The 22601-nt window shown below is 45.8% G+C and overlaps 1 protein-coding gene across 1 annotated transcript; it reads left to right on the top strand.

Moving 5' to 3' along the window:
• The first annotated feature begins 13715 nt into the window (after window positions 1-13715).
• PROKR2 (prokineticin receptor 2) lies at window positions 13716-21669 on the top strand. Its single transcript, XM_006894229.1, has 2 exons — window positions 13716-14167; window positions 20973-21669. Exons 1-2 carry the CDS (start codon window positions 13716-13718, stop codon window positions 21667-21669), a joined length of 1149 nt encoding a protein of 382 aa, XP_006894291.1.
• Window positions 21670-22601: the final 932 nt, after the last annotated feature.

Raw genomic sequence — 22601 nt, 5'->3', positions numbered from 1 at the left:
CACTGACAATCCAAGAGTGGCAGCTCTCTGGTGGTGAAAGATGGGCAATCTTCTCCGATGTGGCTTACAGCCTCAGAAACTCACTGGACGGTCAGCTGTGAGTCAGTTCTGATTCCATGACCAGGATTTGTTGTTGTTGTTGTGTACTGTCGAGGAGGACCAACCCTCTGGCAGGTTTTCAGAGGCAGTTAATCGTATTGAGGAGACTGCCCATCCGTCTCCCACGGAGCAGCTGGTGGCCTCGAACTGTTTGCCTTTGGGATTACAGCGCAGCTTCCTGACTATTGAGTCTTGTTACAGAGCCCACCTTATTAGCAAAAGAAGAGATACATTGTCTACCTAGAAACTTGTACACAAATGTTTCTAACAGCATTTTTCGTAACAGCCAAAGGGTCGAAGCAACCCAAATATCTATCAACAGATGATTGCATTTTTTTAAATGTGATATTCCATACAATTAAACATTATCCAGTCATAAGAAGGAGGGTAGTGGTGGTACACACTTTAATAGAAATGAACCCCGGAAACAGTATGACAAGTGAAAGAAACCAATCATTGAACACCCCATGTTAAGTACAGCTGCGTCAATTCTTATGCAGTGTGAGCCTCCAAACAATAAAACAAAATACCACCAAAACCTGCAGCGGCCGCAACACCATGTGTGAGCTCGTTGGTGTCGCCACTGTGTCAGTCCACCTCACTGAGGGCCTTTCTCTTTTTTCATGGACTTTACCAAGCATGATGTCCTTCTTCCGGGACTACCCCCTCCTGTTGACACTGTCCAAGTTTAATGAGCATTATGGTTTTATTTTCTTCCAAGAAAAATTATTTTTCATTCTTCTAGAAGTCTTTGTTTTTGTGTTTCATAGTCTTCACCAGCACACCAATTCTAAGACATCAATTCTGTCTCAGTCTTCCTTATTCATTGTCCAACTTTCACCTGCACAGGAGGCAATTTGAAAACGCCATGGCAGGGTCAAACATGCCCTAGTCCTCAGCTTTGCTTTTTAACATTTGTTAAAAGGGATCTTTAAGGTAGATTCACCCAATGCAATATGTCGTTCAATGTTTGACAACCGCTTCCATGGGCATTGATTGTGATCCAGGTAAAATGAAATCTTGGACAACTTCAATCTTTTCTCCATTCATCATAATGTTGTTCATTGGTCTGGCTGTGGGGATTTGTGTTTTCTTTATGTTGAGGTATATAATACATACTGAGGGTGACGGTCTGTCTTCTTTATCAATAGGGTTTCCAGTCCTCATCATTTTCACTTCACATTTACAGTAACCTGTGACAGGTAGAACTTGATTGGACTGCTTGTTTTTCTGAGTTTTACAAGTTTTCCATATTTGACAGAGTGCAGTCTTAGCACATTTCAACTACATGTTCTGAGAGAAAATACTTGCATTTTCCATCTGTCAAGTTTCTGGTTTACCCTAGTTCTGTTTTTTGCAGATCTTACTGTATTTGGTTCTGTTGTTTTTGTTATGTGCTGTCGAGTCGTTTGCGACTCATAGTGACCCTATGTACAACAGCCCTAAACCCTGCTCTATCCTGTGCCAATCGCACTGCCTCTGACACACCCATCCCAATTACCACAGTCACTGAATCAATCCACTTCATAGAGGGTCTTCCCCTCCTGCGCTGTCCCTCTACCCTACCAAGCATGATGTCCCTCTCCAAGGACCTGTCTGTTCTTACAGCATGTCCAAAGTATGTCAGATGAAGCCCCAGAATCCTTGCCTCCAAGGAGTAGCCTGGTTTAACCCTCTCTAGCTCTCTAGGATCAATCTGTTTCAATGTACCATGTATTTGGTTCTACTTTTGTGAAATAACTAGAGTAGGAAAATCTATATAGACACAAAATATATGTATAGGTTTCTAAGAATGAGAGTCAAGTGAGGTGATTGGAGGGCATGAAGTTTCTTTTTTGTTTTTGTTTATTTTGGCAAATGTTGGAGGTAATCAATGTTCTGACATAGGAGATTATCTAAATTGTAATCTATATTGCACAATGAAATAGTCTGCAGCTGTAAAGTTCAATAAACCAACAGCACACATTTATACAACGTAATATATGAAATAATTTCTAGGATATATTGATAAAGCAGGAGCTGAAGTAAGGTGAAAATGAATATTATCAGGAGGGGCCAGTCCTTATAAGACCCTCAATGGGATGACTTTGACACAATGAGTGCAGCAATGGCTTAAGCACAACAGTGATAGTGAACGGTGTCAAAAGAACTTCATTCTGTTTTGTATTGAGTCCCTATGAGTCAGAGCCTACTGAACATTTAACGACAAAAACAATGCTAAACTTTGTGTAAGGAAAGAGAAACAAGAGAATATTTATATCATTATGAACTCACTATTTTTGCAAAAGAATAAGAATTTAGAAAAACAAAACAAAACAAAACAAAAACAGGGTACTGAAACCACTAACCTGAAGGCAGCATTGAAGTGCAAATTCTTTTTTTTTTTTTAATTGCAAATTCTAAGGTCAGGGAGAACTTAGACTTGGGAGTATCTGGATCCTGATGGCTATTTGGATTGTGGTCAAATGCTCAACCTCATTTATTCTCATCTATTACATTATCTAACTTAGAAAACTACTTCAGAGACAATCTAAATTTCAGTAACCTGCTTAGATTTGCCTTCTGCGCCTAAGTCAAGTTATTTTTTTAACACAATTCTTTCTTTTCATTTTTTAATTTTTTTAATTTTCTTCTTTTTTCTTTTCTTTTCATTTTTTAACAAAATTTACTTCTTTTATCATCCACACTAACCTCTCATAAGCATCAAAGAATATTCTAGTCTGTTTGTATACCTTTTCTGTTGTTGTTGTTGTTGGTGTGTGTGGTGGCGTAAGAACTCACAGCTGACTTTCAGGTGGGTTTTCTAAGACAGTTTAATCACACAGGAGGAGATTGCCCATCCTTGTGAGGAGCCGTTGGTGGTTTTGAACCACCTGCCTTTGTGATTGCAGTACAACTTCTTACCACTGGGCCACTTTTCCTTCTTCTTCTTGTTAAGTGTTAAGTGAGTCAAGTTTGATTCATGACAACCTTATGAACAGCAGATCTGAACCCTGTCCTATCCTGTGCCATCCTCACTATCTCTGACACACTGGAGCCCATTGTGGCTGTCACTGCATCACTTCATCTCAATGGGGGTCTTTCTCTCTTTCACTGACCCTCCACGCTTTCAAGCATAATATCCTCTTCCAAGGGATAGTCTCTCGTAGGAACATGTTCAAAGTATGAGAGACAAAGCTTTGCCATACTTGCCTCTAGGGAGCACCCCAGCTGTACCCTTTCCAAGAATTGATGCCTTTGATTTGTGGTGCTAGAGAAGAATCTTGTATATACCATAGATTGCAAAGAAAACAAATAGGTCTGTCTTAGAGAGGGTGAAACCAAGTTTTTCCTTGGAAGCTATGTTTTGGTTTTGGTTGGGAGGGGGGTGCTTTTTTGTTGGTTTTTTTACAGTTATGTACTTCTTTTTTTTTTTTCTTGTTGTGTACTGTTGAATCAGATCCAACTGGCACAGGAGGAGATTGCCATTCCTTCTCCAGTGGAGCATCTGGTGGATTCAAACCATGCATCTTTGGGATTGCAGTGCAGCTTTTTGCCACTAGGCCACAAGAGTTCCTTGGAAGCTAAGTTTTTGCAGCTTTGTCTCATATACTTTGGCCAAGTGACCAGAAGGGACCAGTCCTTGGAGAAGGACATCATGCTTGGAAGGGTGGAGGGGCAGCAGAGGAGAGGAAAAGCCCAGATGAGATGGACTGATACAATAACTGGGGCAATGGGGGTAGGTGTGCCAGAATCAACGAGACTAACTCAGAATAGCACAGGCTTTAGATCTACTGTACACAGTGTCACTATGGGTCCCAGGAGACTCCAAGCTGCACCTTTCAAAGCCTTGCTTCCTTCCATCAACCAACAAAGTGCATTACATGGGGCTGCCACCCCCGCCTCAGAAGCAAAGACACATGGCATTTTTTTTCTCATTTTTTTAACTTCTTCTTCCTGCCTCGTGAGTGTATTTTAAATGGCTCTCAACTAAAGAGTTCAAATGGAATCAAGAGGGGGGGAAAGCAAAACATTGATGCTTTTTATTCAAGAAAAGCAAAGCATTCACATACTCTTGACTAATCTTTAGGTTTTAAGCAAAAAAAAAGTCAAGTGTGTTTTGCTGAGAAGCTGCTCTATTGTTTTGTGCAGAGTTCACTAATGTCCTCTCCTGGCAGCCAGCAGCTTCCATCCGGGCAGGAGTTATGGTCTTTTTATTGTTTGGGTTTAGTTGTTTGTTTTGTGATTTTGGGTTTTGTTTTGTTGTGTGTTTTTTTGTGGAAACTTCAGTTAAGAAAGGATAGAAAGAAGGAATACTTTAAGAAACCAGGAAAAAAATAATATTGATAAATGGAACAAGACTGTACCAGCATATGCATTTTGGGAAAGCTCTTGATATGCCCTCCAATTTGAAAGTCACCCGTTACAGTTCACGCAGTACTGCGCCGTCTGGGCTGGAAAGCTCTGAATAACTACGGTCAAAGACAGGGCTCTGGCAGTTTTGTTCATTCTTTTCACCTCCAGTTTTTGCTTCAATACCATACTTGTGGCCAAACCAGACAAATTCTCCAGTACAAAGGGTATGTTCATTTCTTAAGACTGCAATAACAAAGTACCACAAAACGTGAGTCTTAAAACAAGAAAAAAGCTTTGCCTCACAGTTCTGGAGGCTTAGAGCCAAAATTTGAGTAAGATCATGTTCCTTCAGAAAACTGTCTGGTCTGTCTCAGTTTCTGATGGCCCTCGCATTCCTTGGCTTGTTGCTGCAACACAGCTCCATCCATCTCTGCCTCCATCTTCACAGAACCATCTCACTCTCAGTCTCTTCCTTTTGAACAAGGACACTGTTCATACTGCACTAGGATCCGCACAATCCCATTATCAACTCATGTTAACTGACAACATCTTCTATGACTCGTTTCCAAACAAGTCACATTTATGATTACGGAAATTAGGACTTTGGCATATCATTTGGTGCGACACAGGTCCATCCATAACAATGAGCAGGTACAATGTATACTCATGGCATCGGCAATCAGGAAATCAAAAGACAAGTGGCATTGGGGAAATCTACAATAAATGACTTCTCCAGAGTGTTAAAGAGTAACAATGTCAGTTTAAGAGACTTAAGTGCACCTTACCCAGGCCATGGTCTTCTCAATTACTTGCTGTACATCTGAGAGCTGGACAATGAATAAGGATGACAGAAGAATAATTGACGCCTTTGAGTTGTGGTGATGGAGGGGAGCATTCAACCATGGACTGCCAAGAGAACAAATAGATCGGTACTGAGAGGGTAAAATCACTTAGTTTCTTGGAGGCAAGGATTTTGAAGCTCTGACTTACATACTTCGGGCATGTCACCAGGACAACCAGTCCTTAGAGAAGGACATCGTGCTTAGAAGAGTAGAAGGTAATCACAGAAGAGGAAGACCTTGGATGAGGTAGATTGACACAGTAGCTATGGCTATATGGGGTCAGGTTAATCAGAGACTGTGAGGTTGGCTCAAGATAGGGCAGGGTTCAAAGCTGTTGCGCATAGAGTCATAACAGTCAAGTGGAGTCGTAGTCTACTTGATGGTACATAACAACAACAGCCATGATGATGCTTATGTCTCCAGTGGTGTTGACAATGAAATGCTATCCATATCGAAAGCTGGAGTCTTTGATCTCCTGCAGCAAGTGCTTCAAGTCCTCCTCACTTTCAGCAAGCAATGCTGTATCATCTGCATAACACAGGTTGTTGATGAGTCTTCCTCCAAGCCCAATGCCACATTCTTCTTCAGAGTCCAGCTTCTTAGATTATTTGCTCAGCATACAGATTCAGTATGCTGTTTATTGGTATAGAAAATAAATGAAAGCATATCATTATATTGCAAAAAGTACTAGAAGAATATATCAAACTGGTAGCCAGGCCCCTCCTCTTGAATCCATTTAGCTACATGGTGACCCCCTGTATGTCAAGATAGAACTGTGCTGCTTAGAATTTTTCAGTAGTTTCTGGTTGGTTTTCTCCCCCTCCTTCTGTTTGATGGGGTTTTTCATTTACATTGGTTTGCATACAAAGTTTGTACACATTGTGTTTCACACTATCCTTCATTGGCATTGTGTTTCAAACAATCATTCTTATTCATTATGTTTTCTAAAATCAATCCCCATTAAAATACGCCCTTCAGTACCCTATCTTTCCAGATTCCCATTAGATCCTTTCCATAGAATGATGGGAAGGATCATTTTTTTCCACTGTTGGACATTTTCTTCCCCCATCAACGCACTCCGCAATGCACCCCTTGTTCTAGATTGTTGTCTTCCATATAACACACAATCAAATGTCCTTTTCTTCCCATCATCTGTTCTGATGCAGTGTTCATTATCCGGCCAATCTTTTTCCATTCTCTGCCCTCCCTCCATGTCTGTCCTATTTTATAACAGTGATGTTTTGCAGTGTTTGCCCTTTTGTGACTGAGATATTTCACTCAGCATAATGTCCTCCAGGCTCCCCCATGTTGTGTAATGTTTGACAAGTTCATTGTTTTTCAATATTGTGTAATATTCCATTGTATGAATGTACCATAGTTTTTCTACCCATTTGTTTGTTGATGGGCACTTGGGTTGAGTCCCTCTCTTTGCTATTGTGACTAATGCAGCAATAAACATGGGTGTGCACACATCTGTTTGAGTTGTGGCTCTGGTTTCTTTAGGGTGTATTCCCAGTAGTGGAATTGCTGGGTTAAATGGTATTTCTATTTCCAACCCTTTTTTAAAAAAAAAAGTTTTGTTGGATTATTGTTGTTCTTTTATACTGATTTATTTACAAAGTTCGTATACATTGTTTTTCACACCAGATCTTTCCCATTTCCTTCACCTTCCCCTCCCTCCACCCATCAAACTGTGCCGTCCCATGAGTATTGATCCCCCCATCCTCAGCCCTCTGTTCCTCCCCCTTGGATCCTCATACGCATTCTACAATAACGGTCTTATACAATATTTGTCCTTATGGGACTGAGTTAGTTCACTTAGCGTAATGCTCTCCAGTCCCTCCCAAGTTAGGTTAGTGATTTGCGAAATCATTGCCCCTGCGCTACCTAGTATTCCATCGTGTGAATGTGCCATAATTTCTCAACCCATTTGATTGTGATTGGACATTCGCGTTGTTCCCGTGTTCTTGTGATGGTAACGCTGCTATGAACATTGATATTCAAGTATTTACAATTCTTTGAGAAAGAGCCAGACCACCTTCCGTTCAGTATTGTCTGTACCATTTTACACTCCCATCAGCAGTGAATAGGTGTTCCAATTTCTCCACAACCTCACCAATATTTGTTGTTTGCTGCCCTGTTGAACATTGCTATTGTTGCTGAGGTGAAACGATATCTCATAGTTAGCTTGATTTGCATCTCTGTGATAGTGAAGGATTTTGAGCATTTCTTCATGTGTTTGTTTGCCATCTGAATGCCTTCTTTGGTGAATTGTCTGTTCATATCCTGTGCCCATTTTGTGATTGGGTTGTTTACCTTTCAGTGGTTTATTTTGTGAAGGCTTTCATCTAAGATATCTTTCCATGAACTTGAACATTCAATTCTTTTGTTAATGCTGAGCACATAACCATTTGCACCAGTCAAGGACTCCTGCCTCTAACATTTATACAATATTCCTAGTTCTTCTCAAAATCCTCTCTCTGGTTTTTCTTCTACTGCCCTCCTCAAAAGGGCTGCCTCCACTCCCCTCTTGTAGCAACAGTGAAAAAGATGACTTACCTGTATTTTCTCTGCCCACCTGAGCTCGCCTGGCTGTTCCCAACCCTTCCTAGCTGCACCCATGGGATCACACCCTGAAGGGAAGAAAGTCAATGCCCTTTGAGAAACTATCACTGTGACCATGAGAGACGCGATCTGTGAACTAGCATGTGGCCTCCCTGTCCTGTGCTGGGACAACCATGAATCCTATTCCACGTTCCACACAGACCCTCAGTATGTCCTAGCTGCCCATAGGGAGGCCCCATTGTGTATTTGTTTTCCCTTTTCTATCTCACGCCCCCTCACCCTCACTCAGACTTCCTGCCCTCATCTCCCAAATAAACTATCTGGACCCAAGTTTTTGTCTTGGAGTCGGCTTTGGGGGAACCAAACTGAGAGAACTCCTAGGAGCACTTTGTTGTCTGTTTTCCAACACAGTCAATGTCCCCATTGGAGCTGCAAGTCCATCTTCAAGCAAGGTTCTTTCATCATTGATGGTGGTCAGGACGTCAAGTTATTAAAATGGCATCTAGGTGTGTTCAAAAGTCCATAGGGAGAAGGGAAGGGAGGAGGGAGGCTGAGGATGGGGAGGGGGAAATCTCTAGGTCGCAGAGTTTGGTGGGCAGAATGAGGGTGTGAAGGATTTAGGAAAGATCCAGTGGGGACCTGAGAAGATGGAGTAATGGTGAGCATGAATCAATGGTGTTTAATTTTAGAAAACAGAGCCTATAGGAATGAAAATATGAAACCATGTGAATAGAGGAACACGTGAAACACAATGTATATGACTTTTGTATGTAAACGAATATAATTTTTTTTAATTTAAAATGACATCTAAGGAGCTCTGGTGGCCTAGTGGTAAGAAGCTATGCTGCAATCCCAAAGGCATGCAGTTCTAATCTACCAGTTGCTCCCCAGGGAGAGGGATGGGCAGTCTCATGCTATTTATTGCCTTTGAAAACCGGTTGGAAGGTCAGCTATGAGTCAATTCTGAATCAGTGGCAACAACAACAACATGGATTTCTAGAATTGTGTAGAAGTGACACTGCCCTAACCCTATCCCAGAGGATGGCTGTCAACTCACCACGTGGCAGAGGAGTTCCATAAGCGAGGGGAGCGCAGCCCGTGGGTCTGATAGCTAGGTGACTAAGTGTGCACAACATTGAAAGGAGTCTTTAAAGAGTGTGTCCAAGGACCTAAGCGGCCACCTGGCCACCATCCCTCCTCCAACGGGGCCTCCTTTTGTCTCCATATCTGAAAGTTGCTCTGTCTCTCCATAGCACCAGGTTCTATGCTAAAGGGAGGTGGAGTTAGTTTCAGTTTTCATTTCACACCAAGTTGGGAAAGCCCTAGCAGAAGACATCACAGAGTGTCCCGACCCAGAGATTTTAGAATCACAGATGCAGGAACTTTAGATGAATAAGCCAGTGGAAGGACATCATGCTTGACGGGTTGACAATGGCTATACAACCGGGGGTCCAAACATAGCATGGAATGTGAGGGTGGTATGGGGAAAGGCGTATATACAGGATTACTCTGAGGGGGAACCTGTTCTACTGAACCTAACCACCACCCAGCCGACTGAACTCAGCAGGCGATGTGTTCTGTATTGATCTAACCAACAAAAGAGCGGGAGAAGAATGGGCAACCTCCTCCCCTGTGATTTCTCTGCCTCTGAAAACCAGCTGTAGCTATTGGTCGATTCCCGCTGGAAGACACACACCACCACAACAGAGTACTTGAAAAGGTCTGGTTCCGGATTCTTTCAGAAAATAGAAAGATCTGATAAAACTAAGTTCATGTTCTGTAATCGCACGGGACGGAAAACTCCATTTAGACGCAGAGTTTCCTGGCTCAGCTCTTTGTTCAGATAGTGCACAGCAGCGGGTTTTCGCTCTTCGCTCTCAGCTCCCGTGGTGACTCCCACTTGGTTCCCCTTCAGTTAGAATATACAGACGCCAAGGTTATGCGAAGTGCCGAAAATCACAGCCTAAAATTTCCAGCACAGTGGAGGACTCCCGAGGCAGAGCTCCATCACAGCAGACGGATCTGGATGAGCTGACTTTGCATAGGGCGTCAAAGAACAGGCGATGATTGTCACCTCCGTATGAGTGACAGCTTCAGGGTCTCGGCTTTAAGCTGGACAGGTTGTCTCCATCTCTAGCCTCCTCCTTGCGGCCGTCATGATCCTCCCCCGCCACCCTGCAGAGACCCACACTGTACTTGGCGAGAACTAGCCAAGCTCTCGAGCGCGTTGTGGCTGCGTTGCCCAGGCTCCTTCTGCAGGAAGGTGCAGTGAAGCGGGGTGGGCACTGGCCCCGGGCTCCAGCAGCAGACAGGATGCTCTGCGCCCGCACGAAGGACCCCTGTGGGATCTGTTCCTCGGAATCTCACCATCTTATCGTGGCCATTGTGTCCTCATTCAGACCGAGGTAGGAGCGTGTAGACACCCTGCGAGGCGTCCACTCCAGAGCCGGGAGCCGCGCCAGCGCGGCGGGAGTTCCGTGCGCCCCGCGCCCTGTGCGCGCCAGTGAGAGCGCGCGGCCGAGAGCCGGAGCCCCGCGCAGCCCACCTTCTGCATCTGCGCGTCGGGGGCTGAGCGACGCCGGGCGGAATCGAGCTCACAGCCCCACGTTCGAGGCGCAGAGTAGAGCTGAGGGGCGGAGCACCAACTCCGGCGGGAGGAGAGGCTGAGACGAGACCTGCCGCACGCTGGGAGGAGAAGAAAGCGCGGCTCCTCCGAGCGAGTCAGGGGGTCGGAGGAGGGATCGAGGGGCAGAGCCCGCTGCAACCCTCTCCTCGCTCTGCAGCCGAGACACCAGGACAGGTAAGTGCTGCCTAGGGCTTGCCTGGGGCTCACTTGGGGGAACCTCCCCGACCCGGAGTGATGGAGACGCCGGTCTGTTTTTGCTCGCTGACGCTCGCAGGACTCAGCCCGGCAAGCTCTGAATAGGGACTTGGAGTCGGAGGAGCCACTGGGTCCGGACCGGGAACGGTCAGCTGGGGCCGGGCGTGCGGGGACAGAGGAGCCAGCAGATGAGCACCCAAGTGCTGGGGCGCATCTGGATCTGATCGAAAGGTGAGAGGGAAGAGGAAGGTCCATGGGGCCGTCGCCTTGACTATATCCTCCCCTCCACTGGCATGTGGTCGCCTGCCGCCGGGTTGGCGTTTGGAACCAGTATTTGAGACTTGCGGGTGGCCAGAGTTAGGGCGGTGCCTCTGGGGACACTGGCGGCGCGGGGAGGGTCTTGAAGGAGAGAGAACGGGGAAGGGGCACCTGGAGCAGGGTGGTCAAGGGGCAGAGCCAATTAACTCGGAAAGTACAGGGCCTGAGGGAGCAGTCAGAGGACAACCCAGCACAGAAGGGCTGGGGACTCATGAGGACGGTGAGGCGAATGGGAGGGAGGACACCCCGCAGCAGATCCAGGGGCCAGGAGCTCACTCCTCAGAGGTCTCCAGCCCAGCACACAGCAGACGGGCGCACTGGAGGTTGGGGTTCTAACCACCTCTACGAATTATACCCCTCGCCCTTCCCCTCTTCTCTCAGAGGCGGGACAAACCTGCCCTCCAGTTTGATCCACTTTAGACTAGCAGCACCCCCACCGACTCCAAACCTGGTGGTATCTCAAGTGTATTATGAGTTGGGGAGAGTGTTCAGGGCCCCTTCCTCTGGGTTTCACGGTGCTGGTATTTTCTCTGGTCTCTCAGTAACGCACTAGACTCTACTGTGCCCCATTCTCTGCTAAATACTTGAGACACTTCTCTTCCTCCAGGGCATCTTGCCACCCAGGACATAAAGGGTTTCCTCAGTGAGGACAGCTCAGCCCTTGGGCTCTGCTGGATCCACACGGTCCATCTGAGGGGTCAGCTCTCTGTTAAGCCAGGTGTTGGAGGGACCCAAAGACACAGGTCTGAAGGATAAGAGATGGTGTCTCCTTTTCAAAGATTCTAGATGGGCAACTAGGGGTTGGTGAGAGGGTTCTGATTCTGTCAAGGTGGGAGGAGGAGAGAGAAGCAGCAGACAAAGAAATTGTGTTTAACTTGGTTTCCAGAGAACAGGAGAGCAGCCAGAAAACACCTCCCCCCTCCACCCCAGGCCCCTTCCCGCAGCAGCAGCAGCAATATTATCAAGCAGTTCCTGGTTCATTCATTCAACAGATGCTTTTCCAGTCTTCTCTCTACCAGGCCTCTGGCAGGAATTTGTTTTACAAGAAGAGTGAGGCTCAGGGACCACAAATCACTGGCCCAGGATGACTCAGCCTGTCCATGCAGAAGTGGATTTGGTGATTTATAAGTCAGTGGTTTGGCCAGCACAAAGAGAGCAGTGACCTGCTCAGGAGGAAAGTCCCTCTTTGGTCCCAGCCCTCATGCTCCCTTGTCCTTGGCCTGGTGCAACATTGTGGCTGCTGTAGACAGCTGGGCCAGCTGCAGGCATCAGCCCCAGAAAGCATCCAGAGCCCTTTGGAGTTATTTTAAGGGAAACCAGGCAGCTAACCCATCCCCATTTGCCGGGTGTTTTGGGAGTGTTCAATTCATCCCTTGTCTAATGTTCTCTCTTCCCAGAATGACAGGTTGTTGTTGTTGTTATGTGCCGTCGAGTTGTTTGCAACTCATAGGGACCCTATGTACAACAGACCTAAACCCTACTCTATCCTGTGCCAATCGCATTGCCTCTGACACACCCATCCCGATTACCCCAGTCACTGAATAAATCCATCTCATAGAGGGTCATCCCCTCCTGCGCTGTCCCTCCACCCTACCAAGCATGATGTCCCTCTCCAAGGACTTGTCTCTCCTTAAAACATGTCCAAAGTATGTCAGACAAAGCCGCAGAATCCTTGCCTCCAAGGAGTAGCCTGGTTTAATCTCCAGGATGAATCTGTTTTCTTGGCAGTCCATGGTACATTCAATACTCTTGTCCAGCACCACAGCTCAAAAGCATCATTCTCCTTCTATCCTCCCTTATTCATTGTCCAATTCTCTTATGCATAACAAGTGATTGCAAAGACCATGACCTGTATCAGGCTCACCTTAGTCTCCAGAGAGACACCGTTGCTCTTGAGTACTTTAGAGAGGTCCCTAACAGCAGACTTTCCCTTCGCAATACATTTTTTTTATTTCCTGGCTGCTGGTGCCAAGGGTGTTGACCGTGGAGTTGAGCAAACTGAAGCTGTGAACAATCTCAATCTCTACGCCATCCATCCTGATGCTACCCATTGGTCCAGTGGTGAAAATCTTTGTCTTCTTGACATTGAGCCTCAGGCCATACTGAAGGCTGCAGTCCTTGACCCTCTGCAGCAAGTGCATGAGGTCCTCCTCAGTTTCAGCAAGCAGGGTTGTGTCATCTGCATAACGCAGATTGTTAATAGACCTTCCACCAATCCTGATGCCACACTTCTCCTCATAGAGCCCAGCCTCTCGGATAATCTGCTCTGCATACAGGTTGAAAAGGTTTGGAGATAGGACACATCCCTGGCGTACACCCTTCCCAATTTTGAACCATGCGGTGTTAACCTGCTCTGTTCTGACGACTGCCTCTTAGTCCAAGTATAGGTTTCGCATTGGCATGATTAAATGTTCTGGGATTCCCATTCTTCTCAGAGTCAGCCACAGTTTGTTATGATCCACACAGTCAAATGCCTTTGCATAATCAATGAACGACAGGTAGTTAGTTCGGTAGTGGCCGGTGTCTCTGGTTGACCTGTAGCTGGGGAATCTGGGAGAATGCTATCAGATAGTCTTCATACTGCCCACTGACTGTATCCCATTCCAGGATCCACAATGGCCTGTTGCCTTCTCGAGGATGTAGACTGAGATGCTGGACTCCCTGATTCCATGAGAGCAGAGGTTTCGGAGGCCTAGCCTGGTGCACTTGAGCACCCCCACAACTCCTTTGAGACCATGGCAGCCCAGAATGGAAACACTAGTTTTGCACCCAACTTCAACTCCCCCCATGCTTCCTCTCTCCCCTTCAACTTCAGTTACGGTGACTATGACCTCCCTCTGGATGAGGACGAGGACATGACCAAGACCAGGACCTTCTACGCAGCCAAGATCATCATCGGCATGGCACTGGCCGGCATCATGCTGATCTGTGGCGTTGGCAACTTTGTCTTCATTGCTGCCCTGGCCCGCTACAAGAAGCTCCGTAACCTCACCAACCTGCTCATTGCCAACCTGGCCATCTCCGACTTCCTGGTGGCCATCGTCTGCTGCCCCTTCGAGATGGACTACTACGTGGTACGTCAGCTCTCCTGGGAGCACGGCCACGTGCTCTGCGCCTCGGTCAACTACCTGCGCACTGTCTCACTCTATGTCTCCACCAACGCCCTCCTGGCCATCGCCATTGACAGGTGAGGAGGCTGGGCCGGACTATCCGAGGGGGGTCAGACTGGGCTCTTCTCACTTGAGATCAAAGAAGTAGGCATTGCCAGATATGAAAACCCTTTATTCCATCAAGGGGCAGGAAGGGACCTTGTTTCTCCCATTGTGGCCCAGGTTCCCCCAAATAATAGGCAAGAATAAGGCTTCTGAGTCCCCCAAATACTGCAACTCTTAAACTCAGATATGCCATGTGGCAGTGAGTGGCACCAAACAAAGAGCTAAAGCATAAAATTCAGGTGGCTGCCATCGAGAAAGGGAGCTCTGGTGGCTTAGTGGTAAGGAGTTGTGTTGCCAACCCAAAGTCACACGGTTCGAATCCACCAGCTGCTCCTCAGGAAGATGAGCAATTTCCTCTCGTTCAATGTACAGCATCTAATAACCCGCTGGAGAGGCTGCTACGAGTCATCTCTGACGGGAACGCGTATATATATATATATAAAAGAGAGTGGCTTCTGTTCAAAACAACATGCACCAAGTTACTCCAGAAACTACTCCCCAGACCAAGATAATAGTAGACATTTCCAAGCCCTGGAAGATTTCCTCCAGCTCCCTACCAGATAATGTTCCCACTTCAGGCAACTACTGGTCTGATTTCTACTGTCTTAGTTCAGTTTTCCTTGTTCTTTAACTTTATACATATTCATACTTCTCACTTGACAACATCATTAGATTCCAAAAAAGCAGGTTGTCGTGGGAAAATCAGCCTTATTGGAGAATCAGGGCGATACTCTATCTTTGGCACCATTGTCACCCCCATTCACTACCTGTTGGCTACCCACATTGTGCCTAAGGATACATGTGATGTGATGTGATGTGATGTGATGTGATGGACCCTTTCTCCCTCCACACCTTCCTCCACCACAGAGTCCTTAAGGGGTAAGGGTGTCTGGTAGGGGTCAGGGATTATCCACATCCTCAGAGCAGTAGCGGCCCAAGGAATAGCACCTCCTAGCAATATGTCCAACGTATGCGAGATGAAGCCTCATCATTCTTGCCTCCAAAGAGCACTCTGGCTGCACCCTCTCCAAGACATATCTGTTCATTTTCTTGGCCATCCATAGAATGTTCAGTGCTCTTCTCCAACACCAAGCTCAGAGGCATTGATTCTTTTTCTGTCGTCCTTATTCATTGTCCAGGTCTCAGATGCATAGCTAGTAATAGGAAAGACCATGGCCTGAATCAGACGCACCTTAGTCCTCAAACTGACATCACTAGTCCTCAAGAGTTTGGAAAGGTCCCTAGTTGTTGCTGTTAGATGCTGTCAAGTCAACTACAACTCATAGCAACCCTATGAATAGATGATCAGAAACTTACTCTCTCCTGCTGCACCTAAGCTCCTCATTAATGTGTGAAATAGACAGTAGATATTTTATCGCCATAAATGTGAAATGTCAGATAACAAGACAGACCTTAAGTGAGGGGTAGGTGTAGATGTAATCACACAGTTTGTATTCATGTTACTAGCAATTTGCCTGCAGAGCTGATTTTAAAATACAGTAGCAAGGATTGTTTGCAGAAAAGGGGAGAAGGACATACTTACTTTTGCTTTTTTGCATATCTATATGTGTGCTTATTTGTATACATTTGCATGACATGTCCCAGAAGTTCTCGCTGTATTACCGATTTGTAAATGAAAATATGTACTAGCAGCCTAGGCCAGACCTCACACATGTTGCATATATGGGGACCATTGGAGACTGATGTTGGAGATAAGCACCAGCTTGCTCAGCTGGTGCTAGGTTTAGATTACAGTCTGCCGTTGTAAGAGATGCTAAAATAATTTGGATGGTATGCTTTTTTAAATTTTTATTAAAATTTATTAATTTTAATGAACATTTACAGAGATTTGGAATTTCCATTCATTGTTGCACAGATGGTATGCTTTTTAATCATCTTAATCCTCTGTTATCTCCTTTCACCTTCCCTCCTTCGCTTCCTCCCTGGGTTCCCAGTGGACACTCCTGTGCCAATCTCACTGCCTCCGACACACCCATCCAGATTACCCCAGTCACTGAATCAATCCACCTCATAAAGGATCTTCCCCTTTTGCACTGTCCCTTCACCCTCCAAAGCATGATGCCCCTCTCCAAGGACCTCTCCCTCCTTACAACATGTCCAAAGTATGTCAGACGAAGCCTCAGAATCCTTGCCTCCAAGGAATAGCCTGGTTTAACTCTCTCTAGGATGAATCTGTTTGTTTTCTTGGCAGTCCATGGTACATTCAATACTCTTCTCCAGCACCACAGCTCAAAGGCATCAATTCTCCTTCTAGCCTCCTTAGTCATTGTCCAACTCTCTGATGCATAACAAGTGATTTCAAAGACCATGACCTGTATCAGACACACCTTAGTCTCCAGCCTGATACCATTGCTTTCCAGTACCCTGGAGAGGTCCCTAACAGCAGACTTTCCCATCACAATATGTTTTTTAATTCCTGGCTACTGGTGCCAAGAGTGTTGACCGTGGAGCCAAGCAGACTAAAGTTGTTAACAATCTCAATCTCTTCACCATCGATCCTGATGCTGCCAGTTGGTCCAGTGGTGAGAATCTTTGTCTTCTTGACATTGAGCCTCAACCCATACTGAAGGCTGTCTATATATTAATTTATTTGGCGAATGGTGGTAAGCTACACAGAGGACTGTTGGCATAGTCTGTAGGGAGTTGCACTGCTGACCCAAAGGCAGCACCTCTCCACCAGTTCGAATCCACCAGCTGCTTCTCAGGAGAAAAATGGACGGTCTCCTCCTGTGCAAGTTACAACCCCTGAAAACTCACCAGAGGATTGGGTTGTTCCAACCCAATGACAGTGAGTTGAGTTTGAGATTTACAAAAATTATCTCCTTTTTTCATAATCTAAAATTTCTGCAAGGGAAATGATATTTATTACTATTCTGAGGCTCAACAGGACCCAAAACTGATGCATACGAGATGTGCATCTATTGACCAATTACACAAAGTTCACCAGGGAATCAAGGAGATGCCCTGACCTTGCCCTCCCAGCCCCACAAAATAAGAACCCCTATTCTGGTACCTGAGTGATTCTGATGATAATGTAGAAGTTGTCATTATTCTCATCCCCTTTGTCTCGTTGGAATATTTGTCTTTTTAACAGGGTTTTCTAGTGTCTTTGGAATTTTCTGGGAAACATCCCCTATGTTAGCCTCAACAGAACAACAGATAACAGAGAAGTTCCCTTTTCGTGCCAAAGATCTTCTTTCTTAGTCATCTCTCAATTCCACCTGGAGTCCCACCATTCTCTCTACCCCTTAAAGAACAACAACAACAAAAATTCAGTCGACTTCTCTCCCTATTCCATTCCTGTTGACCCTTCCTTATGTGGCCAGCCCTATACCAAAGTCTGACAATTCTCTTGACAAGGTCTAGCTAGACTATCATAATATTCTCCTAACCTATGTCTTCATCTACCAAGGGCTCTGGACTGTCCATAAAACATAATGCTACATATTAAACCATAGTCTTTGCGATTACTTGCTATGCATCAGAAAGCTGGACAATAACTAGGGATGATAAAAGAAGAATTGATGCCTTTGAGCTGTGGTGTTGGAGAAGAGTATAGAATATACCATGGACTGCTAGGAGAACAAGCAGGTTCATCCTCTGATGAAACCAGGCTGCTCCTTGGAGGCAAGGATTCCAAGGCTTCATCTGAGATACTTTGGGCATGTTGCAAGGAGGGACCAGTTTCTGGAGAGGAACATCATGCTTAGAAGGTGGAAGGACGGTGCAAGAGAGGAAGATCCTTGATGAGATGGATTGATTCAGTGACTGTGGTAATGAGAGTAGGTGTGTCACAGACACTAAGGTTTACACAGGATAGAATAGGGTCCAGGGCTGTTGTACACAGGGTCACTATGAGTCTCAAGTGACACAAAGGCACATAACAACAACAACAACAACAACATTTAAACATTCAAATTGGCAAATCTGAAGAACTTCATTGCTTACAAAGCCTCCCAAAAGTTCAGTGCCTGCATGCTACATGCCAAATCTTGGGCCCAGCATTCAGAGTCTTTTAAATCCAATGTTAACTTGTCTTTCCAGCCATGTGGTCTTATGGAGATACAGAATCCATTCCAAAAGGCTTTCTCTTTTAAGACCATCAACCGTGTCTATTGTCTGTTTCCACAGTTTGTAACACACAGCCATATGTCTGTGTTTTACTTTTGCTTGTCCCCCAAAACAGACCCTGAAACAAGACTCACGTGGAGATGCTGCTCCCCCATCTGGGATTCACTGTTGGGGTTCTGCTGGTTTCTGAAGACACCGAGTCTAATCACACGCTGCATTACTGCACAGTAGCCTGGACCTGTTCTGAAGCCTTTTTTATACCAGGCCCCATTGAAATTAGTAACTTTTTTAGTCATTCAAAAATACGACAGAATGAAAAATGAAGTACATTTTACTCAAAAAATCCAGAAGCCCAACAGGCTTCCTTTTCACTCGTAAGAAGCATCAGATGTAACAACTTGCCCTATTGTTGTTGTTGTTGTGTACTGAAGGTTTAGAACCAACCCATAGCTGACCCTCCCGTGGGTTTTCAGAGAGAGTTAATGGCACGGGAGGAGATCGCCCATCCTTCTCCCACGGAGCAGCAGGTGACCTTAAACTGCATGTTTTCAGGATTGCAGCGCAGCTTACCTCTAGACCACCAGAACGCCCTACAACTTATCCTGTTGTTGTTGTTGTTGACTGTCAGGTAGGAGCTGAGCCATAGCTGACCCTCCAATAGGTTTTCAGAGGCAGTTAATCACACGGGAGGAGACTGACCATCCTTTTCCCACTGAGCTGCTGGTGACCTCAAACTGCATGCCTTAAGGATTGCAGCGCAGCTTCTTACCACTAGGCCACCAGAGCTCCCTACAACTTATCCTAGAGGGTAGCAATACTTAAATACATAGGCCAGACATCTGGCTGAAGGCTTCTGTCTGCCCGAACTATGTACATAGAAAGTAGGAGAGAGTAAAGCCCTGGATGTCAGGGAGCTTTTCTTCCTGACAAAACTGGCATTTATGAAGCATAAGGAAAAACCAAGTGATAAATCAAGAATAAGATGTGAGCATTGTGTTATTATCGTAGCCTGGGAATGCTTTCTAAAGAAGGATGGTATGGTTCAAAGGACATTTCTCTTCCCTACGCAGGTTTTAAAGCAATTGAAAAGCAAAGGAAAATGCTAAAAAGGATGGATAGTCGAACTTTTACCACCTTTACCATGATAATGTTAATGTTGGAAACAGGGCTTGAATCTGAGAGTTTAAGGCTGGTTAATTCCATAAGTAGATGGACCTGGGAGCCTTCACACAGCCCAGGTCTCCCTGTGCACTTCAACTTACCCCTTGGGGAAAATAAACCTGTCTCACTATGTAGACATATCAGAAGGGCCACCTAGTACCATTTCTTCCTGCAAAACCAGAAGAAGCACTAGACTCGTGCAGAGGTGGTCAGGAAGTGCAGCAACTTCAATTCATAGGGATCCTAGAATGGGAGCCTTGGCCCCGAGAGACACATCCAAGCTGGTAGACAGTGAGAAAGACTTCGCAGGCATCCTTCTGGCCAATGGGTGGCTCCCAGTATGCTTTCTAATCATGTATCTTCTCTGATACTGACAAAAGACTGAATGATTGTCAATGCAGTTGTTATCATTATCCCTAGCTCATGTGTAGAACAAATCAATACCCAAGGACATAACTGATTTAACTAAGTACATAGACCTGGAATCCAGGTTTTATGAAAACTCTAAGGCCAGTGCTCTTTCCTTCTGATTTATTGGGGCAATCATAAGTTTTGAAACATCCTCCGGAATGCGGAAGATTCAGTTGCATGACAAGTAATCAGAATTTAAGTGTTCACAACAGAACAAGCAGGAATGTGAACGTTCTCATTGGCACTGTTGATTGCAGTACTTTTTATGATAAGCCCAGATGGAGAAAGCTATGGCGCCCTCAGTTGTACTTTGGATTCAGTGTGGGAGGTCCAATAACATACCCTGCAAATATGTCCATAGCCTACTGCCCAGAACCTGTGCACATTAGGTGATATGGCAAAGGAGGGTTAAGGAAGCAGATGGAAATACAGTTGCAAATCCACTGGCTTTAAAATAAGGTAATACTGGATTATCTGGGAGAACCCACCAACATAATGATAGCATTCCTAAATGAAGAGGGAGGCAAAATACTAAGTACCAGTTACTAAGTACCAGATTACTGGCTTTGAACGTGGAAGGAGACCACAAGGCAAGGAACACAGGAAGCTTCCAGAAGCTAGAAAAAGGCATGAAAACACATTTCCAAAAAGGAATCCAGTTTTGCTAACACCTTTATTTTAACCCAGGGAGACCCACTGTGGACTTACAACCTCCAAAACTGTAAGATGATACATTTTTCCTCGTTTTAAGCCACTACATTTCTAGTCATTTGTTACAGCAACCATAGGAAACTCATCCGCTTGGCCATGACAGATAGTGTTTGTGAGATTGGCTCAAGTCACAAACGCCAATCAGGTGAAGAGCCTAGATTTCCTCATTCTGCTTGACCCCAACCTGCGCTATTTCCAGTAAAGCACTCTGCTATTCCACATGCCAAACGACTTTGCTAAAATAAGATCAGGTTTTGTTGACCCTGGATAATGGGTGCTTGGAGCTTCTTGGTGCCACTTTGTCTTCCTTGTTGTGTGGGTTTGGGGTCTGTTAGAAGCTGATACTCTTTCCAGGCAAACTCATTGTGATGATTCTTGTTCTTGGCTTCTTTCTCCCACCAGGTATCTTGCTATTGTCCATCCCTTGAAGCCACGGATGAATTATCAAACGGCCTCCTTGCTGATCGCCTTGGTCTGGATCGTGTCCATCCTCATCGCCATCCCCTCAGCCTACTTTGCCACAGAAACCGTCCTCTTTATCGTCAAAAGCCATGAGAAGATTTTCTGCGGCCAGATCTGGCCCGTGGACCAGCAGCTCTACTACAAGTCCTATTTCCTCTTCATCTTTGGCATCGAGTTTGTGGGTCCCGTGGTAACCATGACCCTGTGCTACGCGAGGATCTCACGGGAGCTCTGGTTCAAGTCGGTGCCCGGTTTCCAAACGGAGCAGATCCGCAAGCGCCTGCGCTGCCGTAGGAAGACGGTGCTGGTGCTGATGTGCGTCCTCTCGGCCTACGTGCTGTGCTGGGCGCCCTTCTACGGCTTCACGCTCCTGCGCGACTTCTTCCCCGCCGTGTTCGTCAAGGAGAAGCACTATCTCACCGCCTTCTACGTGGTCGAGTGCATCGCCATGAGCAACAGCATGATCAACACCGTGTGCTTCGTGACGGTCAAGAACAACACCATGAAGTACTTCAAGAAGATGATGCTGTTGCACTGGCGGCCCACCCACCATGGGAGCAAGTCCAGCGCCGACCTTGACCCCAAGACCAGCATCATGCCCGACACTGAAGAGGTGGACTGTATCAGACTGAAGTGACCTCGTGGAGTTTCACAGCAAGAAGACCCAGAAGCATCACTTGCCGCCAGCCACCCTCACGTTTAGGAGGAAAGGATGACAGTGTTTACATGCCACTGTCCTCAAGGAGCTGGACCTTAAAGGACAGAGCAGTCAGTGGGACCCACATGAGCAGAAGAAGGTGATATTTTACTGATACTTGCTCTGCACCTATTGTGTGTACAGCTGAACCAGCCAGACTAGACACCAGTAATAGCAACTGACATTTACCGAATGTCTGCTGTGTACACAACCACAACAGTGAGGCTAGAGAGGAGAGAGGGTCAAGCAGAGCTGTCGTGCACTCATTACCTGTTATGCGCAAAAACCAATTTAAAAACTGCTATTGGAGTCAACATGGGTCTACATCTGGGCAGAGACCAAAAGTGATTATCCAGGTTCACCCTCTATCATCCCTGAATCTCTGTCGCAGCAGGGCAGGGATTTCAGAAGTCTGTGGAAACAAGGCGCTTAGACATCATGGAAAGATGGAAATAAAGTCGCCAGTGGGTTTGTGCTTCTTGAGAAGAATTGGGTTTGCCCGCCCAGCTCCTACCACCTCCCCAGGACATTCCCTAGGGTTCAGGGTGTCAGAAATGAACTGGTCCCACAACCAGACTGCCTGATATGGTGATCTCCAATGATGTACTTTCAAAGTTGACAACAAAAACTTCTTTCTCACTGACTCTTGGGTGAAGACAAGCAATCCTGAGCTGAGTAACAAAGCCAGTTCCTGGCATCTCGATGTAAAGGATTTCAGAGACTCAAGTATCAGCAAGGAAGGTGCACAGAGATGGAGCTTATCACTAGCAGTGAACATAATAATTAGGACCCTTTTACTAAGAGCTGGATCTAGTTCCTAGATCACACCCTTTTTTCCAAAATGAGCTCTGTTTTGGAATGTAAAGGCCTGG

This window comes from Elephantulus edwardii, unplaced genomic scaffold (genome assembly GCF_000299155.1).
Source record: "Elephantulus edwardii isolate Elephantulus edwardi_28Jun2011 unplaced genomic scaffold, EleEdw1.0 scaffold00138, whole genome shotgun sequence".
Taxonomy (NCBI): domain Eukaryota; kingdom Metazoa; phylum Chordata; class Mammalia; order Macroscelidea; family Macroscelididae; genus Elephantulus; species Elephantulus edwardii.
This window is presented reverse-complemented; position numbering and strand designations above follow the sequence as displayed.

Bases quoted from the DNA above. Each gene is read 5' to 3' on its own strand.
- PROKR2 (XM_006894229.1), top strand. From the start codon at position 13,716: ATGGCAGCCCAGAATGGAAACACTAGTTTTGCACCCAACTTCAACTCC. The intron at 14,168-20,972 runs GTGAGGAGGCTG...TTCTCCCACCAG, and splicing joins CTGGCCATCGCCATTGACAG to GTATCTTGCTATTGTCCATC.